Here is a 21,764-nt window from a genome sequence, read left to right on the forward strand (position 1 = left end):
GGGCAGCGGCCCAGGGGCTTCTTAAACCCCCCGCCTGGGCCCAGGCCGCACTTCCCGAGCACCGCTCCGCCCCCGGAGGGAGAGACAAGAGAGAGAGAGAGAAAGAGAGAGAGAGAGCGAGCTCGCGATCCCCGACCCGCGGCAGAGAAGCCCAGGCCCAGAGCCCCGCCAGCCAAAGCGCAAGACAAGTTTGAAGAGAGCGCAGCGCAGCGCTGCGAGTCCCGCGGTCCCGCCCCGACAGCGCCCCGAAAGCACCCGCAGCCCGGGTCTCCCCCCACACCCACCCACCCACCCACCCGGCCACACCATCCCCGTCCCCACCAACATGATGAACAACAGTGGCTACTCGGATGCCGCCGGCCTTGGCCTGGGCGACGAGGCGGACGAGATGCCGTCCACCGAGAAGGACCTGGCTGAGGACGCGCCGTGGAAGAAGATCCAGCAGAACACGTTCACGCGCTGGTGCAACGAGCACCTCAAGTGCGTGGGCAAGCGCCTGACCGACCTGCAGCGCGACCTCAGCGACGGGCTGCGCCTCATCGCGCTGCTCGAGGTGCTCAGCCAGAAGCGCATGTACCGCAAGTTCCACCCGCGCCCCAACTTCCGCCAGATGAAGCTGGAGAACGTATCCGTGGCCCTCGAGTTCCTGGAGCGCGAGCACATCAAGCTCGTGTCCATCGGTCAGTGTGGGCCACAAGGGCAGGGCCACGGCGGGGGAGGGGTGGACCCCAGGGGAAGGGGACACAGGTGCCCGATGGAGGGGGGGGGGTTGAGGTGGGGGAGAAAGCTAAGAGATGGAGCCCAGTGCGACACCATACAGGACAGTGGCCTGGTCTCTCCCAGGACAGTGCCTTGACACACCTCTTCTGTACAGCACCCTGAATCCAGACCTTCCCGTTCAGGAACCCTAAAGCTCCCCCCCCCCCCAACTGATGCCCCCTCACAGTTCACGGTCCCCTTTCCTCCCATGCTGGGCAGGACAAGGCCAGTGTCCATTGCTGATTGCTGAGGAGTGTCCCTTCCACCCAACAAATGGCTTCTCCACATGGGAGGAGCAGGTCTCATCCACCTCCCACAGCTCAGGGCTCTAGCTGGTGGCCGGCTACTCCACCGGGGCCCTCGGCACGCATGTGCTCAGCAGCTGGGTTCAGGCCTGGCCAGAAAGCAGATCCCAGTCTCAGAAACCTAAAAAGGCGCTAAGCGATGGCAGCGAGCCTTAACCCCTGCTTGCCCTTCCCCGGCTTCAGTTGCCTGGTGTGGGAGGGGGCTCTCGCTTGACCATGCCCTGCCCAGCCCACCCCCGATGCCCGCCTGGGATTGGCTACTGCTAATTGGCGGTCTGTGGGGAGGGAGGGAGGGGAAGGCCTTGGGCCTGCCTGCTGAAGGGAGGAAGTCATTGAGTGTAACCAGATTTGGAAGGTGTGTCAGTGCTGGGTGGGGGTGGGGAGGCACTCTAGCCTGGGGAGACCAGAAGCCCAGAGTGGGCTATGAGTGGCCACGAGGCTGCCCTGTCCCTCATCACCATATTAAACTAGTGGGCCAGGGATGCCCGTACCACCCAGCCCTTGGTGAGCTTTTTAAGAGCAGAGCCCTGTTGTGATATACAGGAGCCCCCCCCCCCCCCAGTGCAACTTAGGGCCCCAGGAAGAGTGTTCCACATGTAACCAGGTAGTCCCTCACCCCCCCACACCCTCACACACAGGGTACCCCCAGAGACTTCTCAACATAATAAGACTCTGTCCACATAGGGCCATCTCCATACCTCCTGAATTAGCAACTGAGGTCAGTCGGGGGCCCTTGGCCCTATCCAGTCCCCTCCCTAGGCCTTACCTCCTCTTGCCCCACTACTGCCCCCCCCCCCTCCACACCCTGCTCCGGCCTGGAAATAGCCCTGTCTCCGTGACACAGCAGTTGTCTCTGAGCTTTCCAGAAGGACAAGCCTGAGGGCAAGGGGTGGGGGAGGGGGCATTGGTGCCGTGGGGCTGAGGGCTAGGAGAATGGGAGAGGGGGGTGGAAAGGCTCGGAGGGGCCAGCCCTGGGGCTGTCATCCCCCCTCCTTGATTCCCTTTCCCCTCCGGAGTTGGAAAGGCAGGACTGGTTGTCCCAGGTGGGGTCTCCAGGGGAAAATCTGAAGCCTCTGCAAGACGGGATAGGAAATGGCTCGGCTGCGGGGGAGGGTGGCCCCTCTCCAGGCCTCATCCTGCCCGGTGCACCTCTCCCCGCCCCCACGGCGGGCCCGGCTCCAACCCCCTTGGCGGAGGGGCCTGCGAGTAGTGGGAGGGTAGACGTCGGTGCTGGGGCGGGTGGGGGGGGGGGAGCTCCATGGGTTCCCGCTGAGAGGAAGGGTTGCTGGCTCTGTTTGGGCTGAGCGGCTTCCCCCTCCCCTCGCCCCCCGCCCCACCCCCGAGGCTGACGAGATATGCTGTCAGCAATTCAGCTGCGGGGCTGGGCTTGGGCTGGGGGACGGGATGATGTAAAGGGGCTGCCCGCTAGGAGCGGGCCTCCTGCTTTCTTTCCCCCTGTTCCCCTGGTTCCATTTAGTAGTGGCTAGGAGCCATCCAGAGAGGTTCCTGCAAGGCATTATCTCCTGACTGAAACTGAGCATCGGGGCACCTGGGGGAGTGTGTGTGTGTGGGGGGGGGGGTAACTCCAAGATTCCCAGCTTGACTTTCTAGAAGGGAAGTCAGAGCCTGGGCTGGGAGCTAGGAGCTGAGATGTTCACCTAGAGGAAGAGTCCTCGCCGGCATTGAAGGAGCTGTGTGCCCTTCTCACCCCCAGCAAACCAAAAGCCCCCCCAACTCAGCTCCTCCAAACAAAGAGGCCCAGGAGGCAGCTCTGTCCCGCAGCTGTTCCCCAGTTGCTATTCCTTCTCCTGGAGCCAACAGTTGAGGGAGGGGCTGGAGGGGCTAGCAGCTGTCCCAGCACCCCCCTTGGCCCAGCCCTCCCTCATCCCCCTCCACTGGGCAGCCGAGGTGGGGGGGAGTTGGGAGGGGTGTCTCCTCCTACCCAGGTCGAGGTATTCCTAGGCTGGTTTGGTGGGTGTTGATAGGGGAGACACTTAGGTTGAGTTGAGCCCCCACCCCCAACCTCTGCCTAAGGAGAGGGAGGTCATTGCTCCTAGGGTGGGACTCTGGGCTTCCTCCTCCTCCCTCCTGCCCCAAGCTGGGGACCACTTGCTGTCTGGCCCAGGGCCAGTTGCTAGGGAGAAACCTCTCTCTCCAGCAAACATGAATGACCCTGGCCACTCCTACCCCTTCCCAGCCCCACTGCTTCAAGGGCTGGCTCCTAGGGCTGCAGTTGACAAGAATCACTTGTGAGTGTGAGCCCCAGCCTTGGCGTCACCGACAGTTTGGAGGCTGGGGCACAGGGGCATCTACACTGTGTGAAAGTGTTGTGGGCCTGTGTCTGAGAGAGTGCAAAAGCACCGGGAGGCCGGGAGTGTGTCATGGAATCCGAGGGCTGCCAAACCATTGTGCAGCAGTGGAGCCAGGGGAAAGGGGCGGGCTGGGGAGCTGCTGGGGAAGGAAGGATGAATCAGTGACAGGGTGGGGAGCCAGGGCCAGAGACCCAGCCCCAGGAGCCAGAGAGACAAATTCCCTCTCCCAGGACAGATGGGGGTCCAGTGGAAGATGCTAGGGGCTCTCTAGGCCCCTGTCCCCTAGTACCCCCAAGATCTGGGGAAGGGGAGCAGGAAAAAAATGTGTAAGGGGGAATCCTCCAGCCCTAGCCTCTCCTACTGCTCAGGCAACATCAGTAAACAAGATTGAGTCTCCTGCCGGCCCCCTACTCCCCAACATCCTAAAAGCTGTGCTCAGATCCACATTGCCCTTTGCAAATAAGCTGGATTCCAAAATCTGTACTCTGGATATAAAAAGAGAACTGGGGCTTTGAAATCTCCAGGAACCAATTCTGCTTCTCAAGTACTCTGAGGAACCAAGTACCCTGAGACTTGAGTCCTACTGGGCGCTATTTCCCCTGCCTCTTGTGAGATCCCACCAACCCCATTTGCTCACTTGACTTCCAAGCCTCTGGCCAGCATGCATTGCGTGGCCTTTCTCCTCCCCTCCCAGAATACCCAGAAGCCCTTCTGGCTTTCAGGGTAGAAGGTAGGTAGGACCAGGCTGGTCCTACTGCCTCTTTACTTTCACCTTTCAAAAGATTCCCTTATTTAACAACTTTTATTGAAACACTTGCTAAATTCTAGGTCCCAGTACAGAAAGATAAAACTCAGGGGGCTAGGATGTAGCTCAGTAGCAAAGTGCTTTTCTAGCAAGTGCTAGGTTCAATCCCCCCTCCCCACCAAAATAGAAAAGAAAAAAACAGTTTTTAAAAAACCCTCAGGGTCAACAGTGAAAGAAGCCACACTAAAAGACAAGTAAATAAATAAAAGATACTGTATGATCCTGTTTATATAAAAGTATAGATAATACAAAATATAAGTACATAGGGTAGTGGATATAATGGTACACACTTGTAATCCCAGCCACATGAGAGGTGGAAATCAGAAGAGTGGCAGTTTGAGGATAGCCCAGGACAGAAGTTAACAAGGCACCATCTTAACAAACAAACAGTAACTGTTTCATGCCTATAATTCTGCAAATTTCAGCTATACAGGGGGCATGTGTTCTGCATCCACATTGATCCCAGGCAAAACAAACAAACAGGAGATTCCAGGCCCCCAAAAATAACAAAAGCAAGAAAGGGCTGGGGTATGTGGGGGGTAGAGTATCTGTCTAGCAAGCAGAAGGCTACAAATTCAAACTTGAAAGAAAGAATGCAATGAAGGAAGGGAGGGAGGGAGGGAAAGAAAACAGATCAGTTGTTATCTGGGCCAGTGGGACAAGGACAGGCAGGAGGGACAAGTCAGAAAAGAGTATGCACAAGAAAATTTGGTCAGTGATGATTGTGTTTGTCATTCTTGATTTGTGGTGATGGCTTTGTGCATATTTACTTATTATCAAATTTTCCATTAAAGCTTGTTTCATGTCAGTAAAACATTAAGAAAAGAAAACAAAATAGTGTCTGCCCCAAGAGGCCTGAAACCCAGTGGGGCGGAAGACTTAACTGTTGCAGTATAAAAAGGGGTGCATGTGCAGGAACGCAGAGTGAAGCAGCCTGGTTTTTAGGGAAAGCCGACAGGACTTGGCATTGGGCCAAGGAGGGAGCGAATTTGGGAGGCAGAGAAGTGAGAGTGGGCTCTAGAGGTAGGAATCTGACCCATCTAACCAAGGAGCCTGCTTAGCCTCAGTGGCTGGGCGGATGAGGATAGGCACAAGGTCGCCCCCCTAACCTGGTGTGTTGCTTCCACTCTGCAGACAGCAAGGCCATTGTGGATGGGAACCTGAAGCTGATTCTAGGCCTGATCTGGACACTGATTCTGCACTACTCCATCTCTATGCCCATGTGGGAGGATGAGGATGATGAAGATGCCCGCAAACAGACACCCAAACAGCGTCTGCTTGGCTGGATCCAGAACAAGGTGCCCCAGCTGCCCATCACCAACTTCAATCGGGACTGGCAGGATGGCAAGGCTCTGGGTGCCCTGGTAGACAACTGTGCCCCCGGTGAGTAAGCCAGCAAGGAACCCTTCTCCAAGAAGGACAGTGGAGACGATCGAGGACACTGAGGCTCGTGATTATTCCCAGGGCCTGGGGGTTAGGATCATCTGTGGGATTTTTCTGTTTTCCAGACAAGATTTCCTACTAGAGTCAGGCCCTACCTGATGGGTGGGGCAATATCTCCAGGAAAACCCTCATTTTATAGAGGCAAGTCCAGAGAGGGATGATGGTTTGTCCAGGATCACACAGCCTGAGTGGCAGGAGCCCAGGGCCTTGACTCCCTGTCCCCCTTTTTTTTTTTCTGTCATGGGGCTTGAACTCAGGGCTTGGGTGCTGTCTCTGAGATTTTTTGCTCAAGGCTAGCGCTCTACCACTTTGAGGCACAGTGCCACTTCTGACTCCCTGTTCCTTTGCCACATGGATACCAGTAAGCCAAGAGAAAGGAGATGCAGTGGGAATTGTAGCAAGAAGGCTTGGCATTAGACCCAGAGAAAACTCTTCTTTGTGAGACCCTGGGAAGCCTAGAGAAAGGGTTGAGGCAGCCTGGTACTGTCCCATGATAGATGACACAGCCCCACCGTTTCTGGGTATAGGCCCTGACCTGGTTAGGCTGGAACCAGATCAGGACCCCAGGAAAACTGGGGCAACATAGTCTAAAGCTTCAAGCCATGTACGGATCCTTTCCAACCCTCATCTCTTGAGATGTTTTTTTGTCCTGAGCTGGTCAGCTCCGCCTGAGGAGCTGCAGCGCTTAGGGGATCCTCCCCCTCCCCGAGGTCAGCTGGGGAGCAGGGGTGGGAGGGGGGGGCATGAAGCCTGGGAAGCATTCCCAGCTGCTGAGCCATGGCCCACAGCTGGTGTGCCTGCCAGCAGTGAGCTCAGCTGTTCCAGCCAGTCATGGATTCCAACCTATGAGCCGCCCCCTCCCCACCAATAACGCATCTCCCCCTGCAGCTCTGGCCTACCAATCACCCTCCGACCCTGAAACTTCACCGGGTGATATGGGCTGCCTCAGCATCCTTCCTGCTAGGAGGTTGGGCTCTTGATAGCCATACAGGAGGATCTACCTATCTGCTTCCAATTGGTTAATGCCTCAGTTTCCCCAAGTGGGTGGCTAAGAAGAGAGAGGAAGTCCTATGCCCTAAGGCTGGTGTGGCTGTGCTTAGGTCGCTGGGACTTTGGGCAGTTGTGAGGAGGGAAGAGGTCAGAAGTGTCTGTGGGCCAAGGGCTCTGACCTCCTCTTCCCTCCACCGAATCAGCTGGCCTGAAGCAAAAGGGTCTTAGAAGGGATTTCTCATCGGGGTTTGATGTCAAGGGTCTCTGCTGGGTTCTACGCAGGCAGGAGACTGGCTGGCAGTGTGGTACCAGGCTGCGCCAGCTGAGGCAGAAAGGCCTTATTGTTGATGCTAGCGAGGACTGCTGTGTCTCAACATAGGGGTGATGGGTTGCAACATCAGGGGACAGAGGGAACAGAGGGAACCTGGCTGGGTAAGGGCCTAGAACTTTCTTTCTGGAAAAGGTGTGAAGCTGCGGCTTTGGAGGTGACAATGTTCTATACGCTGGCTGGCTGCATCTCCTCACTGTTGTATCTAACCTTCTACTTCTCAAGGTCTCTGCCCTGACTGGGAGGCCTGGGACCCCAACCAGCCTGTGCAGAACGCCCGGGAGGCCATGCAACAAGCCGATGACTGGCTCGGGGTGCCCCAGGTACACTGGATGGGGCATGGGACTGGAAGGGGAAAGTGGAAGGGGGTCTCTTCAAGAACCTGGCCAAGCTGCCAGTAGGACTGGGGCTGCTGAGGAGAGGGCACCTTGTAAGCATCGTTTCTTTCTGTGACAGGTGATTGCCCCTGAGGAGATTGTGGATCCCAATGTGGATGAACATTCTGTGATGACATACCTGTCCCAGTTCCCCAAGGCCAAGCTCAAACCCGGTGCCCCTGTTCGCTCCAAGCAGCTGAATCCCAAGAAAGCCATCGCCTATGGGCCTGGTACGTGCTGAGCTCTGACAGTCCTCCTGGGGCTGTGTGGCCGGTGTGAAATCCTGTGAATAATCTCAGCTCTGCTTCTGCCCCCAGGCATCGAACCCCAAGGCAACACCGTACTCCAGCCTGCCCACTTCACCGTGCAGACGGTGGATGCCGGTATGGGCGAGGTGCTGGTCTACATTGAGGACCCTGAGGGCCACACTGAGGAGGTATGGAGAGGTCACTAGGATAAAGGAATTAGTGTAGAAGTGGCTCTACCAGAGGCCTTGGGATGGGAGTAGGGGAACATTGTGGGGTCAGCAGGTTCTACAATCACTGTGGCTTCCAATCTTCTTTCTTTCCCAATAGGCCAAGGTGGTTCCCAACAATGACAAGGACCGCACATATGCCGTTTCCTATGTGCCCAAAGTTGCTGGGTTACACAAGGTATCTGCCCAGCCCACACCCCACCCCTGCCAACCATCCACCTCTCATCCCCTCTGGCTCACATTCTCTCAAAACTGCTTTCCCTTACAAGCTAACCTTTGACCCCTACCCCCAGGTGACTGTGCTGTTTGCTGGCCAGAATATTGAACGTAGCCCCTTTGAGGTGAATGTGGGCATGGCCCTGGGAGATGCCAACAAGGTGTCAGCTCGTGGGCCTGGCTTGGAGCCAGTGGGGAATGTGGCCAACAAACCCACCTACTTTGATATCTACACTGCAGGTAAGGCAGGCACCCCAGGGCATGTGAGACAGGCAGTCCCCAACAGTGAGGGTGGGGTGGGGTGGGGGTGTGAATAGCTGGGGCAGAGGTCCCTGGTCGAGGCTGGGTTGTTTCAGGATGAGGGAATTCCACTGGCTGAGTGTGTCCAGAGTGAGTGCTCACAGCCTCTGTCCCTTGCAGGGGCTGGCACTGGTGATGTTGCCGTGGTGATCGTGGACCCACAGGGCCGGCAGGACACCGTGGAGGTAGCCCTGGAGGACAAGGGCGACAGCACATTCCGTTGCACATACAGGCCTGTGATGGAGGGACCACACACAGTTCATGTGGCCTTTGCCGGTGCCCCCATCACCCGCAGTCCTTTCCCCGTCCATGTGGCTGAAGGTAAGGGCCATTCACCTTCACCAAAGCCAAACAGAGACTGGCCACCAAATTCTGCATCTGAGGGTTGGTAGGAAACAGCAACTCACAGCTAGGGGGAAGGAGAGTTGGGTAGATTCAATTACCCAGGGTCCCACCACACATACACACACACACACACACACACACACACACGCACACGCATGGCAGAGGCTGCAGGGTCAGGCCATCAGAAGGGGGACCACGTGGAATGCGTGAGAGGGAAGTGGTAGGTCCATATGATGAGCCCAACCTGCTTGTCAAGCCCTCAGTTGGTGACACCCCACTGGTTCTCTTCCTGCATCCAGTGCCCCTGCCACCGCCCACTCCCTCCGTGCCCATCATTCACCAAGCCAAGAGAGTGGCGCCACGTTAGTACTCGCCGGTGGAGGTGGGGCCAGGCATGGCCAGAGCTGACTGGCCTCACCTGTTTTGTGTAGCATGGCCCACGCAGTATGGATTTGCTCCACTCCATGGCATTCTGTGACAGGCCAGGGTTCTATGCTATTGCCCGTATTCTCTGGCAGCTCTCGTCTCCTTGCTGCTTGCCTGGTGATTTCTATGATAGCCGTTAGGTTCTGTGTCACTGCCTATGGCAGGGCTGGTTCAGTGTCATTGCCTGTTTCGTGGTGCCTTGTGGGTTCTATGCCATGTGATGTGTTCAGTAGGAGGCAGAGTGGTTCTTGGCAGGCTGAGGTCCCCACCGTGCCTGCTACCCATGGCAGATTGGTTTCCGTGCATTGCCTGCGCTCAGTGTCAGGCTTCACGGGACATGGAACAGCTGTTGTCCCATGGGGTTGCTGGATGTCCTGTGGCATGACTGAGTTTCTGGAGTTGTTTTGGTCATTCAGGGAAGGCCCAGTTGACTGCAGATGGATAGCCTTAGGTAAAAGGTCCTTGCCTGTTTGCCTTAGCCTGCTCAGCCCAGGCTCTGCCATGTCTTCATCCCAAATAACATGGGCTCTGAGGACCCCAGCAGGAAGAGTTTCCTATAACCTCCCTGACCTGGGGTCTTCAGCTAGCTCCTTGTTCAGTTTGGTCTCCCAGCACCCCCAGTTGTATGGGGACACAAGAGAGCACAGGGCACGATTGCATGAGGTCAGGGCCTGGGCCTGTGAGGATTCCGGGTGCGCAGTGAGGGGAACAGGGGTGAGGAATGGAGACTTTTGTCTAGGTTCCCTCAACATCTCTCACTTCTTCTCTCTTCTTCTCAGCCTGTAACCCCAATGCCTGCCGTGCCTCTGGGCGAGGCCTACAGCCTAAAGGTGTGCGTGTGAAAGAGGTAGCTGACTTTAAGGTGTTCACCAAGGGTGCCGGCAGCGGGGAGCTCAAGGTCACAGTCAAGGGGCCAAGTGAGTATCAGAGCCCAGGGCTGGGGGGACTGGGTAGTGGTTCTGACAACCTGAGGGGCAAAGACAAGAAGCATCCTCTCCTCAGAGCTCCGAAGAAATACAGCGACCAGAGGCACCACAGATCTCAGGCACACCATCTCTCTGCCTCAATTTCCCAGCCTCCACACTAAGACTAATTGTCTCTGCCCTGTGTCCTGCACAGGGACGCTATATGGTCCCCACCCTGAGTTTCAGCTCTGCCCACTAGTAGCACTCCCCTCAGGTTGGTCTGGGTCGTAGAGGCTTCTCCAGAGGATGTTGATTGTACCCCTCTATCACCTCAGAGGGCACAGAGGAGCCGGTGAAGGTGCGGGAAGCTGGAGATGGTGTGTTTGAGTGTGAATACTATCCCGTGGTGCCTGGGAAATACGTGGTGACCATTACATGGGGCGGCTATGCCATCCCCCGAAGGTAAGCACCGTGTCCCCCCTGCAAGGCCTTCCTGCCTGCGCCACGGCTGGGTGAGAGAAGGGGAAGTGGCTGCCTGGGCACTGAGGGGAGAAAGGAAGGTACCTATGGAAGAGGCACTTCCTGGCTCTGATGCCACCTTTCTCTTTGCCATAGTCCCTTTGAGGTCCAGGTGAGCCCAGAGGCGGGAACCCAGAAAGTGCGGGCCTGGGGCCCTGGTTTGGAGACTGGCCAAGTGGGCAAGTCAGCTGACTTTGTGGTGGAGGCCATTGGCACAGAAGTGGGGACTCTGGGTAAGTGGCTCTGACATGATGGAGGGACACTAGAGAGTAGCTGGGAGCAGAGGATGTCAGTGCTAAATGACGTCTGGATGAGCAGGGAGATGATACACGGGGATGGGAGCTGGGGAAAATATGAGGGTCTGCACTGAGAGTCCAAGCTACCCCGGTGCCCTCTGAGCCTCCTTTTCCCCCCAACCTCAGGCTTCTCCATTGAGGGGCCATCACAGGCCAAGATCGAGTGTGATGACAAGGGTGATGGCTCTTGTGACGTGCGGTATTGGCCCACGGAGCCTGGGGAGTACGCCGTGCATGTCATCTGTGATGACGAGGATATCCGTGACTCACCCTTCATCGCGCACATTCAGCCAGCCCCGCCAGATTGCTTCCCAGACAAGGTATGGTCCCGGCTCACGCATATTGGCTGGGCTGGGTTGGAGTGGGGTGTACTGGGCCTCTTCTGGTCCCCAACTTAGCCCTCTTCTCTGGCCCTGTACAGGTGAAGGCTTTTGGGCCTGGGTTGGAACCCACTGGCTGCATCGTGGACAGGCCTGCTGAGTTCACCATCGATGCCCGGGCTGCCGGCAAAGGAGACCTGAAACTCTATGCTCAGGTGAGGTGCCACCAGCCTCCACTGACGGAGGGACCCTAGAGAGTGACTGGTGGCGGAGGATGTCAATGCTAAAGGACATCTGGATGAGCGGGGAGATGATAGACAGGGGTGACTGGGGTGTGTGTGGGGAGGGGGGAGGTGGTGGGGAAGGATGAGGCAGAGGTGATAACATCACAAAAAAAGAAAGGAAGACTGAGACTCATGAGTCCATAGTACCATGGAAAACAGAAAACTGTTTGCTTACTGATAATAACCAAAATCTTATTCTTGTACTGAGAATTTGAAGTTGAAAAGTAATTTTGCCAAATAGGACATTACTTTCAAGTCAGTTTGTAGGGGGTCCATGGATCCCCTAGAAGTTAATGACCATATCATTATTCAACTTTAGGAACAGTAGCTTAGCCTAGCTTCTCCCTGACCAACACAGGGCACTGGGCTCAAAGGTCCTGATGTCAGTGTGCCTGGTGGGGGGGGGGGGCGGTTGGGATATGGCATCTGGTGAGAAAGGAATGGTGCAGGCCGCCTGAGGCCAGCAGAGGGCGCAGCGAGACACTGAGGCCACTCACCGCAGCCCTATAAACTGTTCTGGTGATGCCACAGGATGCAGATGGCTGCCCCATCGACATCAAGGTGATCCCCAATGGCGATGGCACTTTCCGCTGCTCCTATGTGCCCACCAAGCCCATTAAGCATACCATCATCATCTCCTGGGGAGGTGTCAACGTACCCAAGAGCCCCTTCAGGGTGAGTCCTCCATGATTGGGCCCATGCCACCCTTGCCCACCCCGAGGCCCTTACAGAGAGGCTGAGGCTGGGCTGAATGGTATGAGGAGGAGGATAGGACTCGAGGGAGACCTACCACTCTGAGCATCAACCCCTGCCTACAGGTGAATGTGGGAGAAGGCAGCCACCCCGAGCGGGTGAAGGTGTATGGTCCTGGTGTTGAGAAGACAGGCCTCAAGGCCAACGAGCCCACCTATTTCACAGTCGACTGCAGCGAGGCAGGGCAAGGTGTGTATGTGTCCCTGGAACAGATTCTGCTGGGAGGGTTTGAATCCACTCAAGACTGTTTCCTGGGCCACAGCTCAGAACCGTCAGGTGGGGGACGCTCGCTCACGGCCCTGTCTGCCTCCTGTCAGGTGATGTGAGCATTGGCATCAAGTGTGCCCCAGGTGTGGTGGGCCCTGCCGAGGCTGACATCGACTTCGACATTATCAAGAATGACAATGACACCTTCACAGTCAAGTACACTCCTCCAGGGGCTGGCCACTACACCATCATGGTGCTCTTTGCTAACCAGGTACCCTAGCCTTCACCTATTTGTGCGCGTGGGCCTACATGCTGGAGGTATTAGCAGGTATTAGCTGGAAATGCCCGACTTCAGGAACAAGATGGATGCCAATGGACCCCTTCCTATGCATGGGCACTATGCCACAGATGACACAAAGGGGGCCTCTCTCAGAGCTCCCCTCCCTGTCCATACTGGGTCCTTGGACATCCAAACTAGCATCTAGCCCAGCACATGGGTGTGCCCCCCCTCCCCCCCCCCCGCCTCAGGTAAAACCTTGACCATTCCTTTTCTACATCAGGAGATCCCTGCCAGCCCCTTCCACATCAAGGTAGACCCATCTCATGATGCCAGCAAGGTGAAGGCTGAGGGCCCTGGGCTGAACCGTACAGGTAGGTGTCTGAGGAGGGGATCGGATGAGCATGAGGTTGGGGTTGGGCTTAGGTGACCTCCAAGCCCTCACCACCATCTCTGGGTGGGCTTCTAGGTGTGGAAGTCGGGAAGCCCACTCACTTCACCGTGCTGACCAAGGGGGCCGGCAAGGCCAAGTTGGATGTGCACTTTGCTGGGGCAGCCAAGGGGGAGGCCGTGCGGGACTTTGAAATCATCGACAACCATGACTACTCCTACACTGTCAAGTACACTGCTGTCCAGCAGGTATGTTCCACTCCTGTATGCCCTCCCAGGTCCTGCCGAGCCCTGATCTGAGCGTCCCTCATCCACTCTCATAGGACCAGCGTTAGATCCTTGGCTTTTCTTGGCTCCTTTCCCTTGCTGTGGAGAGAGGGGGGGGCGGGGGAGAATGGAGGAAGGGGGGGAGAGAGAGAATGAATGTGTGTGCACATGTGCCAGTCCTGGGGCTTGAACTTAGGGCCTGGGCACTTGCCTCTGAACTGTTTTGCTTGAGCCACATCTCCACTTCTGGTTTTTTGGGTTTTTTTGGTGTTTAATTAGTCTCATAGACTTTCTTGCTCTGATGGGCTTTGGACTTCAATCCTCAGATCTCAGCCTCGTGAATAGCCGGGATGATAGGCGTGAGCCACCGGCACCCAGCTTGCTGTGGATTTCTAAGCCTCAGGAGTCTGCTTCAGATACAATGCCAGAATATATCTAAGCCCCCCAACTCTGTCTTTCTGTTGTACTCTATAGGGTAACATGGCAGTGACAGTGACTTATGGTGGAGACCCCGTCCCCAAAAGCCCCTTTGTGGTCAATGTGGCACCCCCACTCGACCTCAGCAAAGTCAAAGTTCAAGGCCTCAACAGCAGTAAGTTGGGTGAAAGCCAGACCTGGGGGATGAGGGGTGCTGGGGTGTGAGGCTGGAGCCTCTGCCCACCATGTCCCTTGCCCTCCATACAGAGGTGGCTGTGGGTCAGGAACAGGCATTCTCGGTGAACACACGAGGGGCTGGTGGCCAGGGGCAGCTGGATGTGAGGATGACCTCACCTTCTCGACGGCCAATCCCCTGCAAGCTGGAGCCAGGGGGTGGAGCTGAAGCCCAAGCTGTGCGCTACATGCCCCCTGAGGAGGGGCCCTACAAAGTGGACATCACCTATGATGGCCACCCGGTACCTGGCAGCCCATTTGCTGTGGAAGGTGTTCTGCCTCCTGACCCCTCCAAGGTGAGCAGATAAGGACTGGTGAGAGCCAGGAGTTGGGGGCTAGTGTGGAAGATGAATGAATCATGGACAGAGGACAGAGGGCTTAGGTGCATGGAGTGGTCATAGCCAAGGGTCTAGGTCAAGGACCATCCTCCACCCTAGGATCTGCCTTGGACCCAACTATGTTGTCTCCAAGCCTGGCTTAAGTATCAGTCCTGAGCTTAAATCCCAGGTCCACTAACTAGGACAGATTATTCTCTCTTTCCATCTCAGTGTCTTCGCCTGAAGTAGTCAACTCTTATTTGTTTGTTTATTTATGCAGAACTAGGGTTTAGATTCAGGACCTGTGCTTGCTAAGCAAGCACTTGAGTCACATCCCCAGCTAGAATTTACAATTCTACTTGTGTGCTCATGGCTATCACTCTACCACTTTGAGCCACAGCTCCACTTCTGGCTTTGGTAGTTGATTGGAGATAAAAGTCTCACAGACTCTCCTGCCCAGGATGGCTTTGAACCGCAGTCCTCAGATCTCAGCCTCCTGAGTAGCTAGGATGACAGGCATGAGCCACCAGTGCCTAGCTTAGAATCGTCAGTTCTTAAGTCTACAGTAGTTGCTACAGCTGGATGCTTAGCTAGTTGGGAAGCTATGGGAGTGGGCAGCTTGCAAGGGACCAGGTGCAGGGAATTCACACTCTTACCTCTCCCCCCTAGGTCTGTGCTTATGGCCCTGGTCTCAAAGGAGGGCTTGTGGGCACCCCTGCACCCTTCTCCATTGACACCAAGGGGGCTGGCACAGGGGGTCTGGGGTTGACCGTGGAGGGCCCCTGCGAGGCCAAGATTGAGTGCCAGGACAATGGTGATGGCTCCTGCGCTGTCAGCTACCTGCCCACAGAGCCGGGCGAGTACACCATCAACATCCTGTTTGCTGAAGCCCACATCCCCGGCTCACCCTTCAAGGCTACCATCCAGCCTGTGTTCGACCCAAGCAAGGTGCGGGCCAGTGGGCCAGGCCTAGAGCGCGGCAAGGCTGGGGAGGCAGCCACATTCACTGTGGACTGCTCCGAAGCGGGTGAGGCGGAGCTGACCATTGAGATCCTATCCGACGCTGGTGTCAAGGCTGAGGTGCTGATCCACAACAACGCCGATGGCACCTACCACATCACCTACAGCCCTGCGTTTCCCGGCACCTACACCATCACCATCAAATATGGCGGCCACCCCATACCCAAATTCCCTACCCGTGTTCACGTGCAGCCAGCTGTTGATACCAGTGGGGTCAAGGTCTCGGGGCCTGGTGTGGAGCCACACGGTAAGAGGGGAGGAGGAGGAGGAGCGAGTGGTCCTGATGTGGGTAAAGGAGCTGTAGCGGGGGGGGGGGGGGGAGCGCGGATGAGGGTTGAGGGAAGGGTGGGCTTTGGGGACAGTCCAGTTCATTGATGATGTTATTGTGCTGGTACTGGGGCTTGAACTCAAGGCCTTACACTCTTGCTTAGCTTTTTCTGCTCCGGATCAGCTCTCTACTACTTGAGTCATACCTCTGCTTCTAGTTTTTTGTTGGTTAATTTGGAGATAAGAATCTCAAGGACTTTTCCACCCGGGCTGGTTTTGAACAGAAATCCTCAAATCTCAGCCTCCAGACAAGCAAGGATTATAGGCGTGAACTATTGGTCCTAGGCCAGTCCTGAGTCTTTACAGGCCAAGATCCCCTAAGATAGAGCAAAGGGTCTAGTAGAGTTGGAGATTGACCTCTGCTCTTGTGACAGTAAGGCATCTTGGGCATTTTTCCGGTGAGATATTTTCACGCATCTGCTGAAGAGTTTCCTGACTCAAGAAAGCTGCTAGGGGGCAGAGGGCAAGCTTTAGGGTAGAGAATGACAAGAGTCCGCAGGTAGTGGCATAGTGGCATTAGTGAGCTACCTGCAGAGAGGCCAGTCTCCAGACCTTGCTGGTCCACAGCCTTGATGAAAGGGACACAACTGATGTGGGCAGAGGATTTCACGGAAAGGTGAAGGGAGCCAATGCAGAGGCTGTGTGGACAGGCCAAAGCTCCCAGGGGTGCAGCAAGGTAGCTGGGCCCCCTTGGAGGAGCAGCTGTAGGGTGCAAGGCTGACACCCACCCTGCTGAGCACTCTTCCCCAAATCCAGGCGTCCTGCGGGAGGTGACCACCGAGTTCACTGTGGATGCAAGGTCCCTAACAGCCACGGGTGGCAACCATGTGACAGCTCGTGTGCTCAACCCCTCGGGAGCTAAGACAGACACCTATGTGACAGACAATGGGGACGGCACCTACCGTGTGCAGTACACAGCCTATGAAGAGGGTGAGGCCGGTTGGGGAGAGGTCACACATGCGTCCATGGGCAGGGGTGGTGAGGGCTATGCGCTCCTTGACTGACTGTAGCCCTCTTCCAGGTGTGCATTTGGTGGAGGTGCTGTATGATGAGGTAGCTGTGCCCAAGAGCCCCTTCCGGGTGGGCGTGACTGAGGGCTGTGATCCCACCCGAGTCCGGGCCTTTGGGCCAGGCCTGGAGGGTGGCTTGGTCAACAAGGCCAACCGCTTCACTGTGGAAACCAGGTACCCTTGGCCTAGCCTAACCTTGATCTGGAGCTGTGGCCACTTGGACCTCAGCTACTTGCCCTTTCCATTTGTCCTGTTTGTTTCTCACCTACTCTATTCTTTCCCAGAGACTAAATCTCCCTCAGTATCCCCAGATACTCGCTCCTCTTCAGATGGGCCCCCAGCAGCCTGCCCTGTAATTCCTTCCTATCCCCCAACTTCTTCTGTCACCATTCACTGGTCCTTGTTGAACTGACAGCAGTGTCATCTTACAGGGGAGCTGGCACCGGGGGCCTAGGCCTGGCCATTGAGGGCCCCTCAGAAGCCAAGATGTCCTGCAAGGACAACAAGGATGGCAGCTGCACTGTGGAGTACATCCCTTTCACCCCTGGAGACTATGACGTCAACATCACCTTTGGGGGGCGGCCCATCCCAGGTGCGCAGAGGACATGGGGCTCAAGGAAGGAAAGGAATATTGTATCATGTTGGCTCCATGGGGGGCACTGAAGGGTGTGGAGATTCATAGAACAGGCATTGAGCAGCTGGGGGCAGGAGCCCAGACCACACTGAAAGACCTAGGGGCTGATCGCCTGGCCCGGCCCAAAGGCAGGACTGTGGGTCTTGTGGATGTGACAAGGTCTTAAAGACCCTTGCCTGGAGTGCCAGGCCTTGATCATGCAAAGCCACTGACTAGGTTCTGTCACTCAAGATAGTCTAGGCTGCCACTGCCACTGGCCCACTGGCTGCCCTCACCTTGTGCCCATTCTTCAGAGTTCTCCTGTACCTATGCCCAAGCCACTGGGTACATCAAGTCTTCAGTTATTATAGACACGTTGGGCCTACTGAAACTGAACATTTTCCCCTTGTCGAATATGATGCCTTCTCTCTCTCTCTTTCTCTGTCTCTGTCTGTGTGTGTGTGTCTCCTTCTTTCTTTCTTCCTTTCTCACATTTTTCCTTCCTTTCTTCTTTCTTTCTCTTGTGCTTCTATTGGGACTTGAACTCAGGGCCTCTTACTCCTGCTTATTAGCTTTTTCTGCCCATGGCTGGCACTCTACCACTTCAGCCACACCTCCACTCTATTTTTTTACTTTTTGTGGGGTTTTTTTTTCCTAGCTAATTATAGATAAAAAATCTCTCAGATTTGTGTTCTTGGGCAGGCTTTGAATCTCAGTCCTCAGATTGCAGCCTCCTGAGCAGACAGATGTGAGCTTCCAGCACCCACTCACGTCTTTTCTATTCCTGTCAACTGCAGTGTCAAAAACATATTCTCACCAGGCGCTTTGGCGATTTCTAAGCATTGGGGTGGGTTGGTCTGGCCTCCCTGTGGGCATCTTGTGGCCAGGAGGCTGCCTTCTCCTTGGATCCTCAGCATTTGGGAGCCCCCTCCCCCCAGGCAGGAGGGGAGAGGCTGACATTCTCGTCCTCATAGGGAGTCCATTCCGAGTGCCAGTGAAGGATGTGGTGGATCCTGGGAAAGTAAAGTGTTCCGGACCAGGGCTGGGGGCCGGCGTCAGAGCACGGGTACCCCAGACCTTTACAGTGGACTGCAGTCAAGCTGGCCGGGCCCCCCTGCAGGTGGCTGTGCTGGGCCCCACAGGTATAAAATGTCTGGAGCAGAGGAGGGGAGGTGGGATGGGGTGCCAGGAGAGTCTGCTGACCCTGCTTCCCTTACCCAGGCGTGGCTGAGCCTGTGGAGGTACGTGATAATGGGGATGGCACCCACACTGTCAACTACACCCCTGCCACGGATGGACCCTACACAGTAGGTGTCAAGTATGCTGACCAGGAGGTGCCGCGCAGGTGAGGACCAGCATGGACTCCCAGGCTGAACATTGGAGGGCTTCTCCTGGGGCCACACCTGCAGGGCCACCTCAGGGATTGGGGAGAGCCCCTCCTACCACATGCGAGTCTCATCCTGTCCGGCTGTGCCATCTTGCACCTCCTGGAGGTGGCACAGGCCACCTCAAAATGACCACCTAGGACTTGTGGGCAGGGATGGAAGGGGGAAACTGGAAGAAAGCAAAGGAAGGGGTGACACACAGCCCCCAGAAAAGTAATGTCCTCATTACCTGACTTATGAAATGGTAGTGCCTCTGTACAACACCTTAATAAAATTATACTTTCTAAAGTTTAACTGGAAATCAGATGAAGACTTAAAAAAAAAAAAAAGCTCCTAGGCAAAGTGCAGAAGGCCCGAGAAAGCCTGCTGGACTTCTCAGGGAATGGACTTCCTCCCTGGGAATAGAGAACAAATGTTCAGACTAAGTCAGAAGAGGGGTCCTTGAGGGGCGTTACCCAAGACTGAGGGTGGGACCTGGCTCTTGGCCTTCCTCCTGGCCTCTCAGAGTCACCTCCTATCCATGGGTGGGGAAGTCCCCACCCCCAAGCCCCCACCAACACTCTCTCCTCTCTGTCCCTCAAGCCCTTTCAAGATCAAAGTGCTTCCAGCCCATGATGCCAGCAAGGTGCGGGCGAGCGGCCCTGGCCTCAATGCCTCTGGCATCCCTGCCAGCCTGCCTGTTGAGTTCACCATTGATGCTCGGGATGCTGGAGAGGGACTTCTCACTGTCCAGATCCTGGTGAGTCCAGGGCCAACCGCCTTCAGGTCTGGCTCTGGGCCTAGACAGGTCTTGACTTCCATTCCCCTTCTAGGACCCTGAGGGTAAACCCAAGAAAGCCAACATCCGAGACAATGGGGATGGCACATACACTGTGTCCTACCTGCCAGACATGAGTGGCCGATACACCATCACCATCAAGTATGGCGGCGATGAGATCCCCTACTCACCCTTCCGCATCCATGCCCTGCCCACTGGGGATGCCAGCAAGTGCCTTGTCACAGGTAAGCACCCAGTCTGCATCCCTACCCTTCTCATCATCCAATCCCTTCAGAGTGCATCTCATTCCCCTGTCCAGTCTCCAAGAGACTGCTAGCCAGAGAGCCTGTTCCCATCCCCCCTGCCCACCCAGGCTCATGCTGAGCCACTAACCCTCTTCTCTACTTTCAGTGTCCATTGGAGGCCATGGCCTAGGTGAGTATCCTCTTCTCTTCTGCTGTGGGTTGAGAGGGAGGGGCATTGCACAGGGCTGGGCACATCCCCCGTGGCCCCTGACCTGGCTTTTCCATGTGCCAGGTGCCTGTCTGGGTCCCCGAATCCAAATCGGAGAGGAGACTGTGATCACAGTGGATGCCAAGGCAGCAGGCAAGGGGAAGGTGACCTGCACAGTGTCTACACCAGACGGAGCGGAACTGGATGTGGATGTGGTTGAGAACCATGATGGCACCTTTGACATCTACTACACAGCACCTGAGCCGGGGAAATATGTCATCACCATCCGCTTTGGGGGCGAACACATCCCCAACAGTCCCTTCCATGTGTTGGTAAGCTCCTGGACATGGGAATGAGGAGTGGCAGATGGGTGGAAGTGGAATCCATTCCTTGTAGTAGAAGCAGGGGTCCCCAGAAGTTGTCCCCATGGAATCACCAGGCATGTCCCCAGATGTGATAGCTACACTGTTCCAGAATCAGGCCTTTGCTGCCCTTGCAGCCTCCCTAAATGAGAAGTGAGCACAGTCCCGTGTATGACCTCAGCCCTCCTGAGAGGAGCTCCCTGTGGTCCTCTCTCATCTCTGGCCACTGTGTCTTGGGCTCCTTCTCAACAGAGATGGCCCTGCAGAACAAGAGACATTCACCCTGGAGTTCAGGTCACTGGAACATTCTCTGAGTTAGATCTGGTCCCTTGGACACACCACATCCTGTGCTCCATACCTTGCCTCTCCAGGCGTGTGACCCCCTGCCCCGTGTGGAGGAGCCTGCTGAAGTACTACAGCTGCGCCAGCCCTACACCCCTCCCCGGCCTGGCACCTGCCCCCCACACTGGGTACTGCCATCTCCCACAATGGGCCTCCTCCTCTTCCTCCCTCTCCTTCCTTTCTCCCTTCTAGTCTGTTGCAGCCAAGGTTGGGCCATGGTTTAAGAGCTTCTTGGGGAGCAAGTGGGCATTAGGCGGGGCACAGAGCCATGAGCTGGGCACAGCATCCTTTCTCTTGAAACTCATGCCCTCTCTTACCTTTCAGGTGCTACCATTAACCATCTTTTTCTTGTCTCACTCTCCAGCATCACTCATGAGGCAGGCCACACTTTGGGCCTTGCCTAACCAATGGCTCTTCTCTCTCACCTGCCACAGGCCACAGAGGAACCCGTGGTGCCCTTGGAGCCTTTGGAGTCCATGCTGAGGCCCTTCAACCTGGTCATCCCCTTCACTGTGCAGAAAGGGGAACTCACAGGTACTTCCCAGGGCCTCCTGGCAGGAGGGCTCAGAAGGCAGGCCGACCTCTTATTTTAGGGAGGGAAGCTAGAGTCTAGAGAGGGGAAGCAAAACTATTCCAGGTCATACAGCAAGTTGGGCAGAGCTAGAATGCAGGCTCAAGCTATCGTCCTGCTGCTCCAGGCTGTGTCTTAGTGTCTAGCCTCTCTGGTGAAAGCGAAGTCATATAGGGGCAGGCCCAAGGGCAGCAAGAGCTTGTAGTAGAAAACGCTTGGGTTCTGGTAACCGTGTCTGCCTTGCAGGAGAGGTGCGGATGCCCTCTGGGAAGACTGCCCGACCCAACATTACCGACAACAAGGATGGCACCATCACGGTGAGATACGCACCCACTGAGAAGGGCCTGCACCAGATGGGCATCAAGTACGATGGCAACCACATCCCTGGTGAGTTGGGATCTGGCTGAGCTAGGGTGAGAGGAGCCAGCACCACATCGGTCCTGCCTTCCTTCTTTGAGTAGTACCTCACATGTTCTGAACATGAGGCATCTAATGTCCAGGCTTCCACAAGCTTCTTTGAGCACCTGACATGTCCTGACACATGGAGAATCCAATGTCCAGGCTTCCACAAGCCAGGTGCCTTTGGCAGAGATGCAGGACTCAGCAAAGAAGCTTCTGGAAGATGCTGAGTTCCAGGGTGGTCCCAGGTAGTCTCTG

At 56.0% G+C, this 21,764-nt stretch overlaps 1 protein-coding gene across 2 annotated transcripts in view; it reads left to right on the plus strand.

Moving 5' to 3' along the window:
- The window catches only part of Flnc (filamin C), a 29,735-nt gene continuing 7,971 nt past the window's right edge, over positions 1-21,764 (plus strand). Inside the window, exons 1-33 of one of the 2 annotated variants that reach the window (XM_048340184.1) lie at positions 1-680; positions 5,316-5,564; positions 7,168-7,265; positions 7,399-7,549; positions 7,637-7,755; positions 7,895-7,972; positions 8,088-8,250; positions 8,431-8,631; positions 9,861-9,998; positions 10,322-10,448; positions 10,602-10,738; positions 10,928-11,121; positions 11,223-11,336; positions 11,937-12,080; positions 12,224-12,347; positions 12,476-12,636; positions 12,926-13,016; positions 13,112-13,281; positions 13,774-13,891; positions 13,984-14,246; positions 14,937-15,534; positions 16,371-16,544; positions 16,636-16,798; positions 17,056-17,216; positions 18,212-18,379; positions 18,459-18,582; positions 19,205-19,361; positions 19,435-19,624; positions 19,791-19,814; positions 19,917-20,164; positions 20,566-20,664; positions 20,971-21,070; positions 21,354-21,494. In XM_048340184.1, the coding sequence (XP_048196141.1) occupies positions 326-680; positions 5,316-5,564; positions 7,168-7,265; positions 7,399-7,549; positions 7,637-7,755; positions 7,895-7,972; positions 8,088-8,250; positions 8,431-8,631; positions 9,861-9,998; positions 10,322-10,448; positions 10,602-10,738; positions 10,928-11,121; positions 11,223-11,336; positions 11,937-12,080; positions 12,224-12,347; positions 12,476-12,636; positions 12,926-13,016; positions 13,112-13,281; positions 13,774-13,891; positions 13,984-14,246; positions 14,937-15,534; positions 16,371-16,544; positions 16,636-16,798; positions 17,056-17,216; positions 18,212-18,379; positions 18,459-18,582; positions 19,205-19,361; positions 19,435-19,624; positions 19,791-19,814; positions 19,917-20,164; positions 20,566-20,664; positions 20,971-21,070; positions 21,354-21,494 (5,542 nt within the window). In that variant the 5' untranslated portion in view covers positions 1-325. The remainder of the gene's footprint in view (positions 681-5,315; positions 5,565-7,167; positions 7,266-7,398; positions 7,550-7,636; positions 7,756-7,894; positions 7,973-8,087; positions 8,251-8,430; positions 8,632-9,860; positions 9,999-10,321; positions 10,449-10,601; positions 10,739-10,927; positions 11,122-11,222; positions 11,337-11,936; positions 12,081-12,223; positions 12,348-12,475; positions 12,637-12,925; positions 13,017-13,111; positions 13,282-13,773; positions 13,892-13,983; positions 14,247-14,936; positions 15,535-16,370; positions 16,545-16,635; positions 16,799-17,055; positions 17,217-18,211; positions 18,380-18,458; positions 18,583-19,204; positions 19,362-19,434; positions 19,625-19,790; positions 19,815-19,916; positions 20,165-20,565; positions 20,665-20,970; positions 21,071-21,353; positions 21,495-21,764) is intronic. The other variant, XM_048340185.1, reaches the window with a different exon arrangement.

This window comes from Perognathus longimembris, chromosome 2 (assembly GCF_023159225.1).
Source record: "Perognathus longimembris pacificus isolate PPM17 chromosome 2, ASM2315922v1, whole genome shotgun sequence".
Lineage (NCBI taxonomy): Eukaryota > Metazoa > Chordata > Mammalia > Rodentia > Heteromyidae > Perognathus > Perognathus longimembris.